Source organism: Phalangium opilio, unplaced genomic scaffold (assembly GCF_054372755.1).
Source record: "Phalangium opilio isolate 3A_F unplaced genomic scaffold, DU_Popi_V2 ptg000082l_1, whole genome shotgun sequence".
NCBI lineage: Eukaryota > Metazoa > Arthropoda > Arachnida > Opiliones > Phalangiidae > Phalangium > Phalangium opilio.
The window spans coordinates 18,199,199-18,218,147 of record NW_028324189.1 but is presented as its reverse complement, the minus strand read 5'-3'; the positions used below and the strand labels follow the sequence as shown (position 1 = coordinate 18,218,147).

The 18,949-nt window shown below is 39.2% G+C and overlaps 1 protein-coding gene across 1 annotated transcript; it reads right to left on the bottom strand.

Moving 5' to 3' along the window:
* Nucleotides 1-16,750: 16,750 nt before the first annotated feature.
* LOC149653533 (uncharacterized) lies at nt 16,751-17,821 on the bottom strand. The gene has a single exon (XM_089847010.1). The coding sequence runs from the start codon at nt 17,819-17,821 to the stop codon at nt 16,751-16,753; it is 1,071 nt and encodes a 356-aa protein (XP_089703136.1).
* Nucleotides 17,822-18,949: the final 1,128 nt, after the last annotated feature.

Here is an 18,949-nt window from a genome sequence, read left to right as displayed (position 1 = left end):
CTCTTGCCATCAAAGTAGACGCTGACCCAGTGAGATCCGTCTTTGTAGTGAGTGTCTAAATTTATTATAATGGACGAAGGAAACTTGTCAATTTCTTTGGGTAATAAATCACTTGGATAAACCCCCATGAAATGAGGCGTGAATCTTAGAAATCGTGTTATCTGTTCGGCATTCATTATATCTCTTAACAAACGATTGACACGTTTCTATTTTTATCTATTTGTAACAAAGCCTGGAATTCGGATAGTACGATGCAGCTTAGTGTAGTGGGCGTGGGTTTTTCAAAACCCAATTCTAATCTTAACTGTCCCTGCTTCGTAGGACTCCAATGATCGGAATGACTCGCGCTACCGTCAGGTGTCAGGTCTAAACAGTATATGGCGTAGCCCGAGGCAAAGTCATCCATAGAGATATTGTTCCCCTTGTCGTTGTAGTGACTGTTTGACCCCGAAAATAAAGTGTAGTAGCTTCGGACAAATTGCTTTTTACTGTAGTGGGGTTTCAAGGCTTTCGAGGGGTATTGTTCAGAATTGATGAATGCTGCTAGATGATTGACATTCCAATGTCCAAAGTCAAAGGGGTTACTATCCAACGTTCCATTGTAAGAGGTGTGTTTTACAATAGCGATTGTAACCCGTGAAGGCTGGGTACCTAGGTAGATGTTTCCGATTGATGTGTTTAAGATATTTGGCGCAATTGTGAATATTTTAGTTTCCGTTCTAGTGTAACTATATTGGGCGGCTTTAATGCTTAAAGCTTGTTCGTGAGCAAATAGAATTTTAGGAGCTAATTGAAGCTTTAAGACGTATAATACGGCTTCAACGATTACGGGTTTATAACCGTTACCTGACGCGTTAAGTTTACCCGTAAGACAAAAACTAGCTTTGCTTCTATGTAATTTTAATTTCATAGAAACGCCGTTTATCAGGTATCGGGGGATATTGAACATATCTACGTAAAGGCTGGAATACATTTCAATTTCCTCGGATAATGCTGCAAGTTTCTGGCGTTTAACAAAACCCATATTTGCTGTAAGCGAATCCATGCTTCCGCCTGTATCCTTGTAAAACAAGGAGGCACCCAAATGGGATTCTTTAGCTGCCGGACCGTAGGATGTCAGGGCCGAAAGCAATGCAGTGTACGCGTAGTTACTAGCAGCTGGTGTTGTTGCGCAATCGCCCAACTCCAAATCGACACGCTCAAATTGACTATGCTGAAAATTATTTACGGGTCCAACTTCGTCAGTGGCTGTTAAAGCAGTTCCATCTTCATTTACAATTTTAGTTCTGGTGTACAGCATTGTTAAGGCTGTGTCCACGTATTCGCTACCACTGGATGTTACTTCAAATTCAATAGGTTGGTCCCCTTTCAAAGATGTCAAAGGTTGATAAGGAACCCATTTGGAATTTTCGATGGCTGTTTGAAGGGGAGGGGGAGCGAAAATATCGAAACCCGTGCTGCAAGCTTCAGTCATTTTTTAGGGAGAGAAAATATCACGAACCGTTTTGAATGAAAGTTTACGTTTATCTGATTTAAATTTGTTTGTGTTGTTTTGTTTTATAGATTTCTTTCTCTTTGGTGTTTTTTTCTTTTTAGCTAGTCTTTTCTTTGCAACCCCTCTACCGTATTGTTGTTGCACATCATCCAAAGTTTCGGTGAACCTTCTTTTAGCTGAAGTTTTCAGATCTTTTCCAGAGGCGACGTCGCTTATGATATTTGAAGATGTGCCCAGAAACTGTTTACCAAGGAACTTTGCCCCTTTAATTAAGAAAGGTGATACGTATCTACCGAAAGATTTCAAGAACGAACCAATACCTTCCCCGTTTTGGCTATAACCGTGTTGTCCTTGTTTCCCGACGTAAAAACTCAGACCACCACCTGACTGCGCCTGTTGGGTATAATAATCCGTGTAAACACATCTTTTGTTATCTAACGCGTTGGACTTGCGCATCTTAAATGAACTTTACAGTGCAACAGTCCAAACTGAAATAAAGCCGGTTCACCCATGTGGTCCTTTATATGGATGCCAACCTCGCTAATATAATGTTTTGACAGAGGGACGTAATGGGGTGAGACAAACGTAAGACACACGGTATCCCCGTGTTTCTTGTCTTCGATGGGTATAATACGTAAGAGGGGGGCGTGGGTGTTACCGACAATTTGTCCTTCAACCAGATCGCAATAAATATATAATTGAGATGGTACGTGGTAGTTTAACCTGGCTGGTCTATCGCTCAACCCTTGTATATTGAGAGGGTTTCTATACCCCAAAATTGCAGCTAATGATTCGTGTGTTTTGAAGATAATTTTCGTATCTTCAGTGGCATCGGTTTTTAGTTTTACATGCCCCGTCGTCTCGTTAATATGAAATAAAGAAGCGGTTTTTTCGCATACTTTGGAAGTATTGATAGTTTCCACAATGTGGTTAAGTGATTTGTAATGGCCGGCCGGTATATTATGTAGATGGTAGCTTTCGTAGCTGGTCAGTTTCCCATCTTTTCGTTCAACAAGGTCGGTTACGTCGCATTCCTTGGGGTTTTTAAATTTATTAGAGCTACTTTCTTCGACTAAATCTTCAAGTGTTTTTCTCTTGCTCGCCTTCCTCTTACTCTTTTTGTATATAACATTGTAGAAACTGCTTGTATATATTACTTCTACTAAAGAAATTTCCCATTGTCCTTGTAAATTAATAGGATCGGGTAGTTTAGTGATGTAACTACCCATAGTGTTATTAGGGTAGACATCCATACTAGCGTCGCTGGGTAGAGTTAAATAGAATTCAGATTTTCTCGACATTGTCGGCTGTTACCCACGAGTTCTGCGATTTAGGTAGACCGATAAACGATACAAAATATTCTAATTTCCCTTTACGTTTACGTTTCTTGAGTATAGTGTCTATCTTAAACAGTTTGGGTTCCACTGTTCGAATGAGCTGATCAGAGTAAAACAACCCGGTTATATGCTTGTTGTCCAAATCTTTCAAACGATATAATACGGGTTTTCTGAAGTTCAAAATAGAGGAAATGACAAATACTTCCGTTGAAAAATTTGACTCATAACCTTTAGAAAATGCTGGTTTAAGTTTGCTTATTCTTACGTAATCTCCGACACGAAATTTGACGTCTTTTTTAGTAGGCTTAGTACTCATTTCCGGTTTGTAAATGTTTTTGTACACTTCCAGAACGTTAGAGGGCGAAACATTGTCGGGTGTCATTTTTATTACGGAATGATAAGAGGCATTGTAGCCTTTAACTATGTCTGTCAAATGATCTATATATCTATGAGAATTGAAATGAGTCAACATTTTGAATATTCGATGTTTCAAAGTTTTAATTAAACGTTCTACAAATGGACAGTGGAATTTTTCTGACGTCATAGAGCCATATTTGATTTTATTTTTCTTAAGAAGTTTTTGCGTCTGTGAATTAATAAATTCTTTACCTAAATCAGACCAGATGGCTTTAGGTTTGCTTTGTTCGATGATAACCTCGAGAGCTTTCGTAGCCTCGGTCGCGTGTTTTCTTTTCATGGGTACTACAAAAGCTTTTCGGGAGAAGCAGTCGACGCCCACCATCAGGTATCTGTAGTCGTCATTGTATTTAGCGATTGAACCCAGATCAGCCAGATCTACTTCGACTCTATCCGAGATGTTAAAGACGGGGATTTTACGCCTTTTGAATTTATGTATAGCTGTTTTATGCAGTGTGTAAACGTCAGTGGTTTCTAGAAAGGCTTTGACTTCGTTTCTCGAAATACCTTGAGATTTGACAGCCTTGTACAATGGGTTTAAACCAGTGAACCCTGACCGGTGTTTGGTGTTGAGATAAGTATTCTTTAAAGTTTCTACTTTTTGGAGCTTCGATAAACCTCCCATAATGTATTCTTGGCTTTAAAAGGTTGTTTCTTCGAAATTAAAGGGCTCGTTTTATTGTCAAATGTTAATCTCTTCTTCGCTTTTATATACGTTCGGGGTCGAAGCCGATTTTTCAGCGGTACAGAACTGGGCGATGCCTTGGTTGAGGGGGGCGGTGCTAATGGAGACGTTGATTTGCTTTTTGGCGCTAGAAAGTTTAGCACAAAGGGTTGAAATTCTGTCCACCCCGTCGGTGGAGTACCTACGAGTGAAGGGGCTACTCCGTATTTATTGAAGAAGGTAGGTTGTATAGTAAAATAAACTAGCTGAACTATATCTGAATCTGGGATCTTAAGGCCGTTCACGAAGAGAACCCCCGAGTCATCCCAACGTATACTAGGAGCGTTACTTGCTAAGTGGTCGAATATTTTCTTCGCCGCTCCTCTATATTTCAGGGGAAACATATTAATCCAGCTGTCTTGTTTATTCGATGGGCGGGGCTTGGAGATGTTCAGGTAGCGCTTCATCGCCTCTTCATAAAAAACCCATTTGGTTCTTTCATCTAAAGATTGATTTGAGATAATCGTGCTCATCTCCTTATCCAACTCCGATAACACTGTATTGTTTTTTGAAATCTCATTATTTGATGTTATTAATTGATTTGATGGACTATGACTTTGTTCAGGTTGTTGTTGCTCCAAGGGTACTAATGTCATTTTATTAGCGTAAACTAGTGTTTTATTCATTTTGAGAATAAACCGCCTAAAAGACTCGAAATTATTGGAAAGAGGACACTAAAGAAACCGCTTCCTGTTTGTTTAGATAATATGGTCCTTTTGGCTTTCCAATGAGTATTTTTGCAAGCAATTTTACGAATATGTTTCTTGTGCTTACACAATTTATTATATACGTCGGGTTTCAGATTGACAGCTCCTTGTAAGGCGTTGTGACAACACTCGCTGATTGAATCAATAATTTCTCGATTAGAGTTTTTAAGAATAGCTAATCTTTGAGGTTTTTTTAATTGCCCCAAAGCGGCTATTAAATTGATGTTTTTAGCGGCTAAACTTTTCTTTTTAATACCCGATGTTTTCTTGACCTTTCTCGGTGGTGACATCGTAAAGAATGATTAAATTTTAGTAATGTCGTTTAATTATATCGTTTTCTTCTTGGGAGTATAGATGACTATTTGTTCTCCCGGTAAAATATTTGTTCTAAACCTTAAATCGGAATGACATTTCTGGGTTAAATCGCAAAGTAAATACCCGTAAGGTTTTTCTGTCGCATCCAGATAACATTCTACAATAAATTTAGAGTTGTTGGGTGCCAATTGTTTAGAGAGAGCTACTAATTGCATAAGATCTCTCACAGTTTTCATAAGAATCATGTAATGCGCGTTTAAAGAGGCTGTTCTCAAGTTTTTTTCAAATATGTTTTGTAAAAGGGTGATGACGAATAATTTCCTATGGTGAGATTGCTTAGTAAATATTTCTGATAAAATATTATTTTTATTTTCTAACATGAGATCATCTAATACGATTAGTATTGTTTTAGAGCCATCGTATATAGTAACGTCGGGTAAACCTTGACGCATTATTACGCCCATTTCTTTCAATTTATCGTAGCAAGGCTGATATATACTATAATGCCAAACAACTAAATCGACTTTAGGTTCAAACATTTTGTCCTTATTTTCAATTATTCGTTTGCATAAAACTGTTTTACCTGATCCCGAAGGACCGAAAATAATCAAATTTCCAGGTGTAGTGAACGGTATCATAGCTAACACTCGAATGAAACTTATTTGTAACTATCATTCGTACTTAAACGTATTCAATTAATACGCGAGCGCGCGTGCACCCCCCAGGGTCGCGAACCCCAAACACGGGGGTAGGGGTGGGGGGCCCAAACGACACGCGGGGGGGGGGAGGGGGAAGCGCGGCGCGGGTAGGCCATCGTGAACGCGTAGAAATAATTTTGAAAAGTAGGGCCATCATGCTGCCTTTCACTATAGGGGCGAAGTTTTTAACATGGACTGTCACTATTTGAGATGGTAAATACGGTTAAACTAAAGACCCTCGTACGGTCAATCGAAGAAACGCTAAAGGGGTTTCTCTAAATGTCACCCAAAGAAAAGAAAAGTCGCCTGAAATACATTTTTAGTCCAATGGCAAGGTTTCGTATAATTTTGCCCGCGAAAATTTTCTACCCTTGTACGTACTAAATACCTCGAAGTCATTTGTTTGCTCGCGAACACGCCTTGACCCTAGTAAAAAGTATAAAATGAAGAGGTTGAGACCTCAAAGTTATCATTCTCTCTGAACCATGAACCACCACCACCACAGCCAACACGGAGCGATGGACCTTTCCGCAACATGGTAAGAAATACTTTTTTTAAAACTTAGTTTTATTTAAGACTTAGAAAATCTTTCTCTATAGCTACGTCCATGGGGTTGATACCCCGTATTCCCCAATCGAGTTTTCCGACTCCTCCCGCTCTGGGACCCCCGAGTCCCTGGAGCTAGCCCCCTCGCCACCACCTCCAAGACCACTCTGCGTGGTAGGGCCAAGGCCCCGTAATCCATCTCCACCACCGAGCCCACCACCACCATGCACCCCCTCCCCCGAACCTCAACTAGAATATCTACCACTCCCGGCCATATACTATCCGTGGCTAGCTATGCCCCGGCCGGGAGTGGATGACTTAAACGTCAATGGGGACTTGTAAGTGAATCTTTTGTTTTACGTTACACTACGGTATTATAATTTTTATTTATTTACAGCTTGGTATATGAAATAACAACCTACCTGGCGGGACTAGCGGAGGTCGTGGCGGATGACGACTTTATGCACGACCTGCTTAATCAAATAAGGCAGGTCGTGTATAATAACTGCGTTTTTATACCCCACGAGTAAGTTTTCATGCATTATTTAATGATTCGTTTATCTAAATTTTAATTTTTCTTTTTTAGCCTCCTGGCCCTCAACTGTCGCGGGTTCCGGTGAGTTAATTTCTTTATTATTTGTTGTTATCCAATACTTTATTTATTAACGTATAGAATAACTCTCTCTCTCTCTCTCTTTCTCTTTCCCAACAGAGTGACGCAGGAGCTCGCCCAGTTGACGACGTACCGCAGGGTACGTTTCCTCGAAGTCCCCCCGGGCCACGCACGAGTGTACGAGAACCGGGACGACGTGATGTTCGAGGGGGTCCGTACACTCGTGCGAAACCTCTCAATCGATTGAGGGGGGGGGGGAGGGGGGAAGTAAAAAAAAAAAAAAAAAATTGTTGTAAATATTTTAAATAAAATAAATTGTTTTTGCCTTATTTACTTCGTTTTATTTAAAATAAGTTCCTATCAAAAAATCGACAAGTTTTTCCTACACTTTAGTTATATCTACTTTTATATTTCTTAGGCTTAAAATTTAAAAACTAGAAATTTATATCATTTCTGTGTTGTATTAGTTATATAAAATGGAACAGTTTTTCAGTTTTAAATTCAATTTATTTTTGAAACATCAATGAAAAAAAACAAATTATCAAACAGACATAAATTTAAAAATGCGTTAACATGTGCATTCTCTCTTTTAAAAATGTTATTTGACCCGAAATTACCGAGAATACATTATAGTTATAAAATTTACTTTCAAGATTTTCTTCTTCCAGTACATTATTAAATTTCATTACCACTTGGTACGATGTTACGAAATTGGTGAAGTATCCCACCACTGCATCGAATTTTTCGGGCTGCCCATCTAAACACGGTATGCGATCGTGTTCGCCGTATAAATTATTATAAATATCATTATAAAATTCTATAATAATATCAGCCATGTGCGTGAATACAATTTCATGGTTGCTTAACTTAATAAGATGCTCCTTAACGGCGTTCGAAACTCGGTTCAATGCCGCTGTTTCCATACTGTCCAAAACAATGGAGTCCTCATTTAGTAGATCTTTAATGTGACACGTATTATGATACGCCACGACAGTTGTTTTTTCATTTGCGTTATCGATCAAAACGATTTCAAAGTTATTGGTTTCGTGGCCCGCCGTCCAGCCTGCTAATACGGGTAAACGCGGGATCAACTTCTCCCAGGTACTTGTTGAAATGGCGAAACTTTTTACCGACTGCTTCTTACATAAGCGAATCTCGGGATCGAGGGTGCCGTTCACGAAGCCCGTTGTCAGGAACAACTCTCTAGAAATGTGGAATCTACCGTTGATTTTTCGTTCGTTAGTTACGCCAATCTTCCTCTTAACAGCTTCTTGATTTTCCATGTTGCACGTTTAAGGTCTTCTCGAATAATGATACTCTCCTCTGTCGTGTTCCACGGTTTTTATACTAAATTTCCTAAGTAGCTATCGCGAAATATCTATTGTCCTTGACTGTTCCGTTGTTAGATTGTAGGCGTATTTTTATGTCAAAGTTCTGAAACCAAATATTAAGGAATTCTAACATTCCCAAAATCAGTAATATAAAGAATACAATAAGTAGTTTTTGAGGGTTAACCTCCAAGATCCGACGAATTCTTGACAACCTTTGTGTACTTGCCTCCATAACAGCTGACGAGTAAGTAAATAACACAATAGTAAACTTGACCTATTTATCTATTATGACCCACATTCCTTAGGTCGACCTGTCAATATTTGATTGACGAAATATTTTCCTAACATCTTCAAAGACCTAAGGTCATTGTTGAAGAACCCTCTCCCCTTCTTCGATTATAAGCGTATTTTTAGGTGCGTTTTTCAAACCAGAGATTAAGGAATTCCAGCACTCTCAAGACCAATAAGATAAATAGCACAATGAGCAGTTTTTAAATCTCCAAGATCCGACAAGCTTTGTGTACCTGACAGTTGAGGAGTAAATAAATTACACAATAGTAAACTTGACCTATTTATCTACTATTCTCAACATTCCTTAAATAGAACTGTCACAATTTGATTGATTGAAGAAATTCTTTCCTAACATTTTCTCAATGTCATTGTTGAAGAAGTCCCCACCTAGTGGAATGTCGTACCAACTCTTTTGTTATAATTATTCCTTTTGTTGAATTATAAAATCTATTGCAAATTCGTTGTTTTGTTATACGACTATTTGACACCCTGTCAAGCCATCGTACGTCTATCTTATATCACCTATTGTTCACTGTCAAACAATGTTAGACGTGTTTAAACATGTCGGAAATCAGCTGCGATGGCCTTTGCTAGTACCTTGTATTGTTAGTCAATAATTTCGAAAAATCAACTGTCCTTGACCCCCCTTGAGAGGAGGAAGAGAAGGGGGGGTAGGAATCTAGTATAAAGAACGTGAGAAAATAACAGTACTTCACAGTCGAACATCAATCGTCAAAACCTCAACATGGACGCTGAAGCACTTCGCTGGACACTTGACGAAATGGCCGTAAATAAGCCTTGGAACATAGTCGAAATATACAAGTTTTATTATTTTCTATGCTCTTATTTACACTTAGATCCTGCTAATATACCTTCAACATTACCAGGTTTTATCATAAATGGCGGCTTAAATATTATTCAACCGTTCCTCGATCTAATAGACTATATGAAGAACGTTCCTCGTACCCCTGAAACGTGTCAAACACATGACGAATTGGAACATTTATATAATTTAATTCCTACCCCTTTAAAAATTTCTTACTTAGACCGCGTGAAAAGACGGAAGCAAGAAATGGAACGGGATAACCATGAATCTTTAAGACCCAGTTTCGATAATTCACAAACTGGTAGGGAGATGGGGGAGATTCTAGATAACGCGTGTCAACAAGACGAGACGGAGAACGACCCTTTTGAATATAAGTCTCTGAACTTTTCCGATTACGCCCCCAGCGAAAAGAGCTCCATCGTAGATTCGGAGGAGGCGGAGGCGAATGTTTATGATCAATGGGGAGGGGGGTGTCCCCCTTCACCTATAGAAGATGTACCCTCTTGCGAAATTCTAGAGCAGAGCGAGAGATTTTTTGAACATTTTAATATGTATGGGAGGGAAATAACTCTAAATATAACTGATGATCCTGTGGATAGTATATGTTCTATTACGGAACACGTATTAAGCGAATATAGAGCAACAGATTACGTGCAAATAACTTTACGAAGTCTGGGAATAAACTGTCGTTCGGAACTTGAATTATCCTTTAAAAGACTCGATCAAGTAGACCCTTCTATTCTCTTTGATCAACTAGCCGAGTTACTTTATGACGATGAAATCGAACATTTTTTTCAAGGACCTATAAAAATGATATTTAGTATAGTCAGAATACCAGAAGGGTATGGACGTTCTAATCGTCGTCAACTCAAGCCTTTCAGTATTTTTTCAAAAGATCGAAGGGGGATTCGACGAATACCCAACACTGATAATCTCTGTTTAGCGCGTAGCCTTTGTGTTGCTGTCGCTCATCGTGTCCACATGAACAATAAAAACAACACCGAGTTAAAAAATCGTTACGTGACCATATCACAAACAGGACCCCGTTACACAAGCCAAAAAACAGAGGCTTTAGATCTTTGTCAAAAGGCCGGAGTCTCTGTATCCGAATGCGGTACCCCCGATTCATTCCAGAAATTTAAAGTTTATTTATCCCCCTATTCTATATTTGTTTATAAATTCGAAAACAGAGTTCCAATTCTAATTTTAGGCGAAAACGACCCTACAGATACCAGACCACGCCTCTTTCTACTTAATGAGAATAATCACTATAACGTCATAACAAATTTAAAACCATTGTTTAGTCACGAACACTTTTGCGAGAAGTGCCTCACACCTTACTGGCGTGTTCAATCTCATAAATGCAATGATTTTTGCTTTAAATGTATGCGTCCGACTGTTTGTCATGGACGTGAAAAAACATGCGACTCCTGCCTACGAAAATTCTGGGGTGACGATTGTCATAACAGCCATTTGGTTCCTGTTGGTAACAAAAAAGCCCTTTGCGAACGGCTTTACCATTGCAAAAGCTGCTTTAAAATAATTGATTTCGTAAAACGTACTACTAGACATAGTTGTGGGGAGATTTCCTGTCATATATGTGGGAAGCATCAACCCAGCGATCATTTATGCTACATTCAAGTGATCAAAGACAAAACAATCAATGTTAACCCTGCTAAAAAACCACGCAATAATTTACCCGAACTAATGTACGTTTTCTTCGACATTGAATGTATACAAACGAAAAGATGCCCAGAAAAGTTGGGAGCGTACGAGCATCAAGCCATCTTATGCGTGAGCATCTCTGTTTGCGTAGACTGCATTGACGAAACGTCCCTCGATTTTAATTGTATTAAATGTAATCAATTTGGGCCTCGCAAACAACGCTTCACAGGTGGCAAACCTATTGGTTCGTTCCTCGATTACTTGATTAGCTTATTCGACGTGAAGAAAGTCATCGTGGTGTCTCATTTTGGTAGTAACTATGACAACCAACTATTAATTAGAGAAATAATTAATCGTGACGAGAAATTTGTACCCGAATCATTGAAAATTAACGGAACTCGGATTTTAGAAATGAAACTATCAAATATATTATTCCTTGATTCATATAATTTCATCCCAGTCGCTTTATCCAAATTTCCCGCTACTTTCGGTCTCCCTAATGCCGCTAAAGGGTATTTTCCTCATTTCCTTTTCAACGTAGTGGACCACGAGTTCATTATTGACAGACAGGAAGAGACTAACTACGTATTGGAGGACACTCTACCACCGACAGAAGCTTACGGGTGTCAGTATTTCACCAGGAAAAACTTGGACACTTTCTTAAAATGGCACACTTCAGAAGTCCGTAAGGGTAAAGGCTTTAATTTTTTAAAGGAGCTTTATCATTATTGCGAAAATGACACTCTACTCTTATTTTTGGGGTGTTTAACCTTTCGGTCCCTCCTACTTAAAGTTACTAGCGTAGACCCATTTAATTGCGGCTCAGTTACCCTTCCAGGCGTTTGTTCCTATGTCTATCGTAAAAATTATCTCAAATCCAACACCATTAGCATCATCCCATCAAACTACTACAGACTTGGCGAAAATCAATCTTTCGGCGCTATTGAATGGCTAGAATGGACGTCTCACGAGAGAAACATTCTTATTCAATCCTCTTTTAGAGGTAGGGAGGTTAAAATCCAAACCCTAAAGGTAGATGGTTATTGCCCCACAAACAAAGAAGTGTTCGAATTCATGGGATGCTACTATCATGGCTGTAAAGTTCACTTCCCTATAAACAGAAACATGATTTTACATGGCGACCCCACTCAAACATTAAATACGAGGTACACAAAAACCGAGAAAAAAATTTGTAAACTAGAAGCCCTCCACTACAAAGTGAATGTCAAATGGGAATGCGAGTGGCTACAGGACAAAACAAATAACACCGAAATAAATGATTTTTTAAAACGCAACGACATTCGTATTAAAACAGCCAAAAGATTGAACCCACGTGATGCTTTCTTTGGAGGTCGTTGTAGCGCTAACAAACTGTACCATAAAACAGCTGGTACAGAAAAAATGCACTACGTTGATTTCACCAGTTTATATCCGTTCGTGAACAAAACGGGTAAAATTCCTATTGGACATCCTCAAATTATTTTAGACAATTTCCCCGACATATTTTCTTTTGATGGCCTTCTCAAATGTGACATACTTCCGGCTCAAAATCTCATACATCCGGTTTTACCCGCACGGATAAATGGTAAGCTCACCTTTCCCCTATGTTACACCTGTTGTAAAACTCAATTTCAAGGTGACTGTTCACACACACCTGATCAGAGAGAGCTGCGGGGTACCTGGGTTACCGACGAGTTGAGATACGCCGTAGAGCGAGGATACAAAATCACGCGCATGTACGAAGCCTGGTCCTACAAAATAACGCAATACAACACAGAGACTAAACAAGGCGGTCTTTTTAAAGACTACGTAAACGCTTTTTTAGAGTACAAAACTCTGGCTAGCGGTTTCCCTGCCGATTGTATCACCCAGGAGGACAAAGAAAACTATGTCAGGAACTACAAAGAAGTTGAGGGGATAGATCTAGATATAGATAAAATCGAAAAGAACGAAGGGTTGAGATGCCTCAGTAAGCTTATGCTTAACTCTTTTTGGGGGAAATTTGGACAGAAAACTAGACACGCCTCAACAGACATCATAAAAGACGCCAAGACTCTATACGAATTGATCCTCAACCCCGATAAAGAAGTAAAAAGTCTCAAGACTTTAAATGACAACACCATCTTAGTTAAATCAGAAGACATTGTCGAGAATGAGATAGCTCATAAACACACTAATGTCGTCATAGCCTGTTATACCACAACTATGGCACGCCTTCATCTTTTAAAACATCTCGAGATGGTAGGTGACCTCTGTTTTTATATGGATACCGATAGTCTGATCTACCTCTCACCAGATGGCGTCCCTATACTCCCCACGGGTGATTATCTTGGCGAATTAAAAAATGAACTAGAATCCTACGGTAAAGACGCATATATTTGTGAATTCGGAAGTGCTGGGGCTAAAAACTATTCCATGAACATTTACGATCCCGCAACAGAAAAAATTACCAATATAATTAAAGTTAAGGGATTCTACTTAAATTCATCAACCGAGAATCATGTAAACTTTGACATTATGAAAAAATTATTAGGCGTAAACAACCAGGGGAAACCTGAAATGAATTCTATCCAAGTACCCATTGGCCCCCAAATACGTCGCCTGCCCAATCATACCCTCATTACAATAGATCAAACAAAAATATATCAAGTAGTCGTCGACAAAGTCAGAGTTTTCCCCGATTATACTACCACACCATATGGTTATCAAACCAATTGAATTTAAAAAAATTGATTTGTGTGTATATAATTTTTGTATTTTAATTAATATGTTTAATTAATATTAATTGTTATTAGCTTTATTACACTCAGAATAAAATTTACCATTACTGTGAAATAATTTCTTATTTTATGAAAAAAATATCTTTAAATAATCTCCCCACCAAAAAAAGACGAGAGCGTAAAAAAAACACGGCTCCTCCGACTTAACCGTGGCCGCCATCTTGTACGCAATACTGGCTGCATACTCTCTAACAGGAACCATTCCCCATTTAGTTGAAGCTAATATAACACAGATGCGTGGCCGCCGCTTTCGAAAAAATTGAAATCGCTCTCTCTACTCAATACCGTTGCTACTTATACCATATAAACATGTTTTTTTAATAAAGTGATAATTTTTAAAATATTTTTGATAGGTTGAAATATATCTATTAACATGACATAACAGTTTTACCTGACTAACTATACACAAGGAGCCGTTGTTTTTCTGAAAAGTTCAGAAATATTAATTAATAGTTATTTGTCCACCAGAAATTCTTCACGGTTATTCAAGAGAAATTAATAAATAAAAATTCAAGCTAATTATTGGGGTAACTAATTATTAGGGCCAATATTTTGGAAAAAGTGGCACCAGATTATTATATAGGTCTACCTGAAGGCACGTTGACATAATTATTTCTCGTTCAGCAATTCAATAAAATAACTTAACCAAGAATATTTTGCAAAAAGGTTTCAAATTATTTGGGAAGCCACGGGTCCCATACATTTATATTAATTTAAATTTGGTCTAAATGACAGTCAACCGATATTAAGCCCAATCTAGTCTAAATTAGCACAAAACAATATTTCGAAAGCCACTTTAACCTCCGCTGGAGTTAGAATCTGGGCTTCTAAATTGGAAACTTTACACTCTAATAAGACATGCTCACTTCAAAAACATTCCCAAACAACCAAAACCCGCCTTTGGCTGGAGAATTAAATATATTCTAGATAAAATAACAAATTTCATTCGGTCCAATAGGCACACACAGTTAATATATTTGATTTTTTTCTAAGAAATGAAATGAAATGATATGATTGTTTATTGTGTATAAAAAAAGCTATTATTACAGCTCACAAGAATATACACAGTTGTCGGGATGTGCAATCTTTATCAAGTTTTTTTTTAATTATCATTCCTGGTCGCTTACACTATGTCTAGTCCCGGTTTAATTAGTAATAGTTTCAATAATATGCAATATGTGAATTATTTTGTCTCTTTTTGCTTGATCGAGAAGATGTCAAATTTGTCCTGGAAATTATTGCATGTTTTTTGCATGCGTAAGATTGGATTCATTCTGTTTCGGGATGGATAAAAGGTAGCTGGCCATCTTTGAGTGGTAGGCACAAAGAAGGCTAGTTGGGCCAATAAAGTAGGGGAATGAAAATTACCGTATAGTAATTTATGGACAAATTTCACATCTACAATCTGCCATTGGTAATGCAAAGGTTTTAATTTTATCGTCTCTAACAGTGCACTATAGTCGTATTCATGGTTCCGTAAAAAGAATATGTGGCAATACTGTATGAATTTTCTTTGGACACCCTCCATTTTGTCCAGGAGATATTTAGTGCACCCACTCCATGTTAAGCACCCGTAAAGAACGCGTGAGCGAACTAAACTAAGGTACAGCAGCCTGAAGTGGGACAGGGAGCGAAGTTTGCGAGAGAGTTTCAGTATAGCTGCTAATGTTCGACGGGTGCGACTGACTGTAAGATGGATATGGTCACGAAAATATAATTGTCTATCGAATGTCACTCCAAGGTCCTTGACTACTGGTTTTTGTGGGACAATTATGTTATTTAACTTGTACCTAGTGAGCACCTCGCGGCAAACTCGTCTTGTGAAGCTCACATGTACCGATTTTGCTGGATTGATGGGAATATTGTTCTTATTGCACCATAAAGTGATCGCATCCAAGTCTCGTTGGAGCATTTCGCTATCGTCAGTAGAGTTGATAATTTTACACACTTTTATATCGTCCGCAAATTGAAATAATTTAGTGTACTTTGTAGCAAATTGTAAATCATAGGCATACATATTAAAAAATGGTGGGCCGAGGGAAGATCCCTGCGGGACCCCACATGTAATTGCATAGGTCGCTTTAGTATTAGTACCATTGAATTTGATAATGTTTACCCGATTTGAGAGGTAGTCACCTATCCACCCCAAGACCGCACCATCCACGCAAAGGCCACGCAATTTAGATAGTAATAGTTTATGGGAAACTCGGTCGAATGCCTTGGCCAGATCGAGGTATTTAAAGGGTATGAGAAGCTTCGTTTGAAAAACCTCTGATTTATATAGCAAAAGATAGAATTAATTACTGTGAATTCAGAAATATCAAGCTTTTAATTCTCCGATTTCTAGTTATTTGGCAATATGCATTTGAAAATGCTTCATATGAAATTATTTAAAATCCACTTTTTAAAAGTTTTTAAGAAAGGCTACAACGTTTTCTTGTTTTTGACGTCACGCACGCGAGATGGTGCCACTCTCTCCGCTATCAAAGCATAGACAGAGCACGAGACGGGTATAGCTCGCGCTCGCGCTCGCTTGTATAGGTTTGCCCGTGTGATGTCATAAACCAACCGAACAAGCTGACAAGACAAAATAATTTATATATCGAAGCTGAGTTTTCGTGATTTTCCAATGGATTTTAAAAATAGAAACTTTGGTTCAATTATATTAAAAATTTTATATTTTGAAAGTAGAGACTTGAAAGTGTAATATAATACCACTTTCGTGCTAAAATATGATATGAAATTGTAAATTCCCATACCCTTTAACGTCTACCTGACCACGGCTTTCCACCTCTGGTGCCACATAATCTAGGAAAGCTATAAGATTGGAATCTATGCTCCTACCCTGTTGAAAACCGTGCTGGCAGTCATAAGGGAACATTTTGAACACCGTTGCAAGTGCGTATGCATGACTCTGTCAAAGACTTTGGCAAAGACACACAAAAGGGAAATCGGCCTGTAGTTTTTCACGTCATGAGCTGAACCACTTTTGTATATGGGGACTATTATTGCCCTTTACCATTGAGCTGGAAATTGCCTGAGCTCGAGAGAGAGAGATTGAAGATGTGAGTAAGTACGGGTAGCAGAATCGTCGCGCAGCCTTTTACAATAAAGAACGGGATCTCATCGACGCCAGTGGAGAATTTAAGCGGCAGAGCCTTAATAGCTCCAAAGATGTCGGTGGACAATATCTTTTGGTCGGTGTAAAGGCCAGTGAGGAGATTGTGGCTCTCAATCGAGGAAATATTATCCGGCCTTGTAGAGTCAACGGAGATGCTAGAGAAGTGTGAACCGAATTCTGCGGCTAATTTTTCAGGCTCCGTAATAATGGTAGCATCAACCTTGAGGGTAATAGGTTCTGAAGTTGCCCGAATGTTGCCATTAACATAACACCAAAACGTTTTGGGATGACTTCTAGCCTCCAAGCAAATTCGACTAGTTTCTGCATTGCGGTCCCTAACCGTCAATCTCTTAACTACAGCCCTTAGTCGTTTGAATTCAACAAAGTCATCCAACGCGCCCGACCGACATTTTTTCCTGTAATAGTATTTTTTCCTGCCTATTGCTACTTGCAGTTCGCGAGAGTACCAAATCGGGAATTTATTGTGAGTGCGAGAAGAACTAATCGGTATAGCCATTTGCATGGCGAGTTGTACATTTTTGGCCAGCTGTGCTACACAGAAGTCAAGCTCCCGTGAAGATAGAACAGGATTCCAGTCAGTATCGCGGACTATAGAGTATAATAGGTCATAATCGCCTTTATGGTATTGAAAGCGGGGTGGTATAGTGGTCTTCAGTGAAGAGGTAGCTACCGTGTAAGTGATTTGAAATGGGGGGTGAAATTTGTCAATTTTAACAAAGGGATTGGATAAAGGGACAATAGATAATCCATTAATATTTGTTAAGCATAGATCCAACAGGTTAGCATCAACTGGTCTAGCATTAATTTTATTTAAGTTAAGGCTATAACAAATTTCAAAAACGTGGAGCGCTTTAGTTTTCGTGATGGAGGAGCAGCCCTGAGTGCCGTAGGTTTCCCAGTCAACGTTTGGGAGATTGAAGTCACCCAACAGCATAAGATCGTGGTCGTTGCCCTGTAATTTTGGTATCAAGCAGTCGCTAAAATTTTTGTACTGCCCATCGTCGTTGGATGGACGAAAATAACCATTAAATATTAACAACGAACGGTTGTCGCTTGTTTGAACTTCGACAAAGACACACTATGCAGTAGGCTCTAGGTCACTACGGCGAAAAGATTTCAAGGTTCTTTTCACTGCAATCAGAGCCCCTCCCCCTCGGACATTCCGAAAATTAGGATCGGGACGATCTGCTCTATATATTACATACGAATTAGGAAAGTAATCAGTGTTGAATTGCACATCCCCAAACCAAGTTTCAGTTATACAAATAATATCTCAATCCTGCCCTATGACATGGTCCAAAAATTCCTGAGATTTAGTTCTTAATCCTCTTACATTCTGGTATCCTATTGTTAGCTGTACTGTCATTAGTTAGAAGTGGTTGAGGGACTGTCCTTTAGCAATTCCGACTCGTGTTTGTGATTATCACGTGGAACCCCAGTAAAGTTCGCAATGATGCAGTCAGCAGGCCAGATATTAGTGACATCGAGGGCATCAAACTCCTTCGGATCAGTACACGTCACGTAAAAGGATTAGTGCCGCGCCTTAGGATTTTTTGGTCGCAAACGGATACACTGAGCCGATATTATCCCGTGATCTTCCACGAGAGCAGCCTGAAAATCTCCAGAAAGCAGTGATTCATCCAATTAGCTTACAAATAAAGCCCTAGGCGCCGGTTTAGGGCCACGAATCGCAATTTTCAACCGTGAAGCCGTGGCCGATCCCTTTTTCACAGCCTGCATAGGTCGGGTCTGTTGAGTCTGGCGTGGTGGTTGAAGCAGCGGACCATTGCGGCTAGCCATCGCAGCAAATGAACACGGAATAGGTAGCGTCGGTAACTGGGCTCGCTCCGTGAATCAGTGGGTTTGCCATTAGTAACGTTGCAAGACGGTCCAGAGGAAGAAAGTGCCGTGAGTAATTCGGAGTTTTCCCGACGCCGCGTCTCCTTCTCTCGCTCAGCAATCGCAAGTTTAGTTTCCAATGCATCGACCGTAGAAGAAAGATTCACCAATTGGTATTGCATTTGGTCCAGTTTGCGTAAAATGTGATTCAGGATGGAATCGG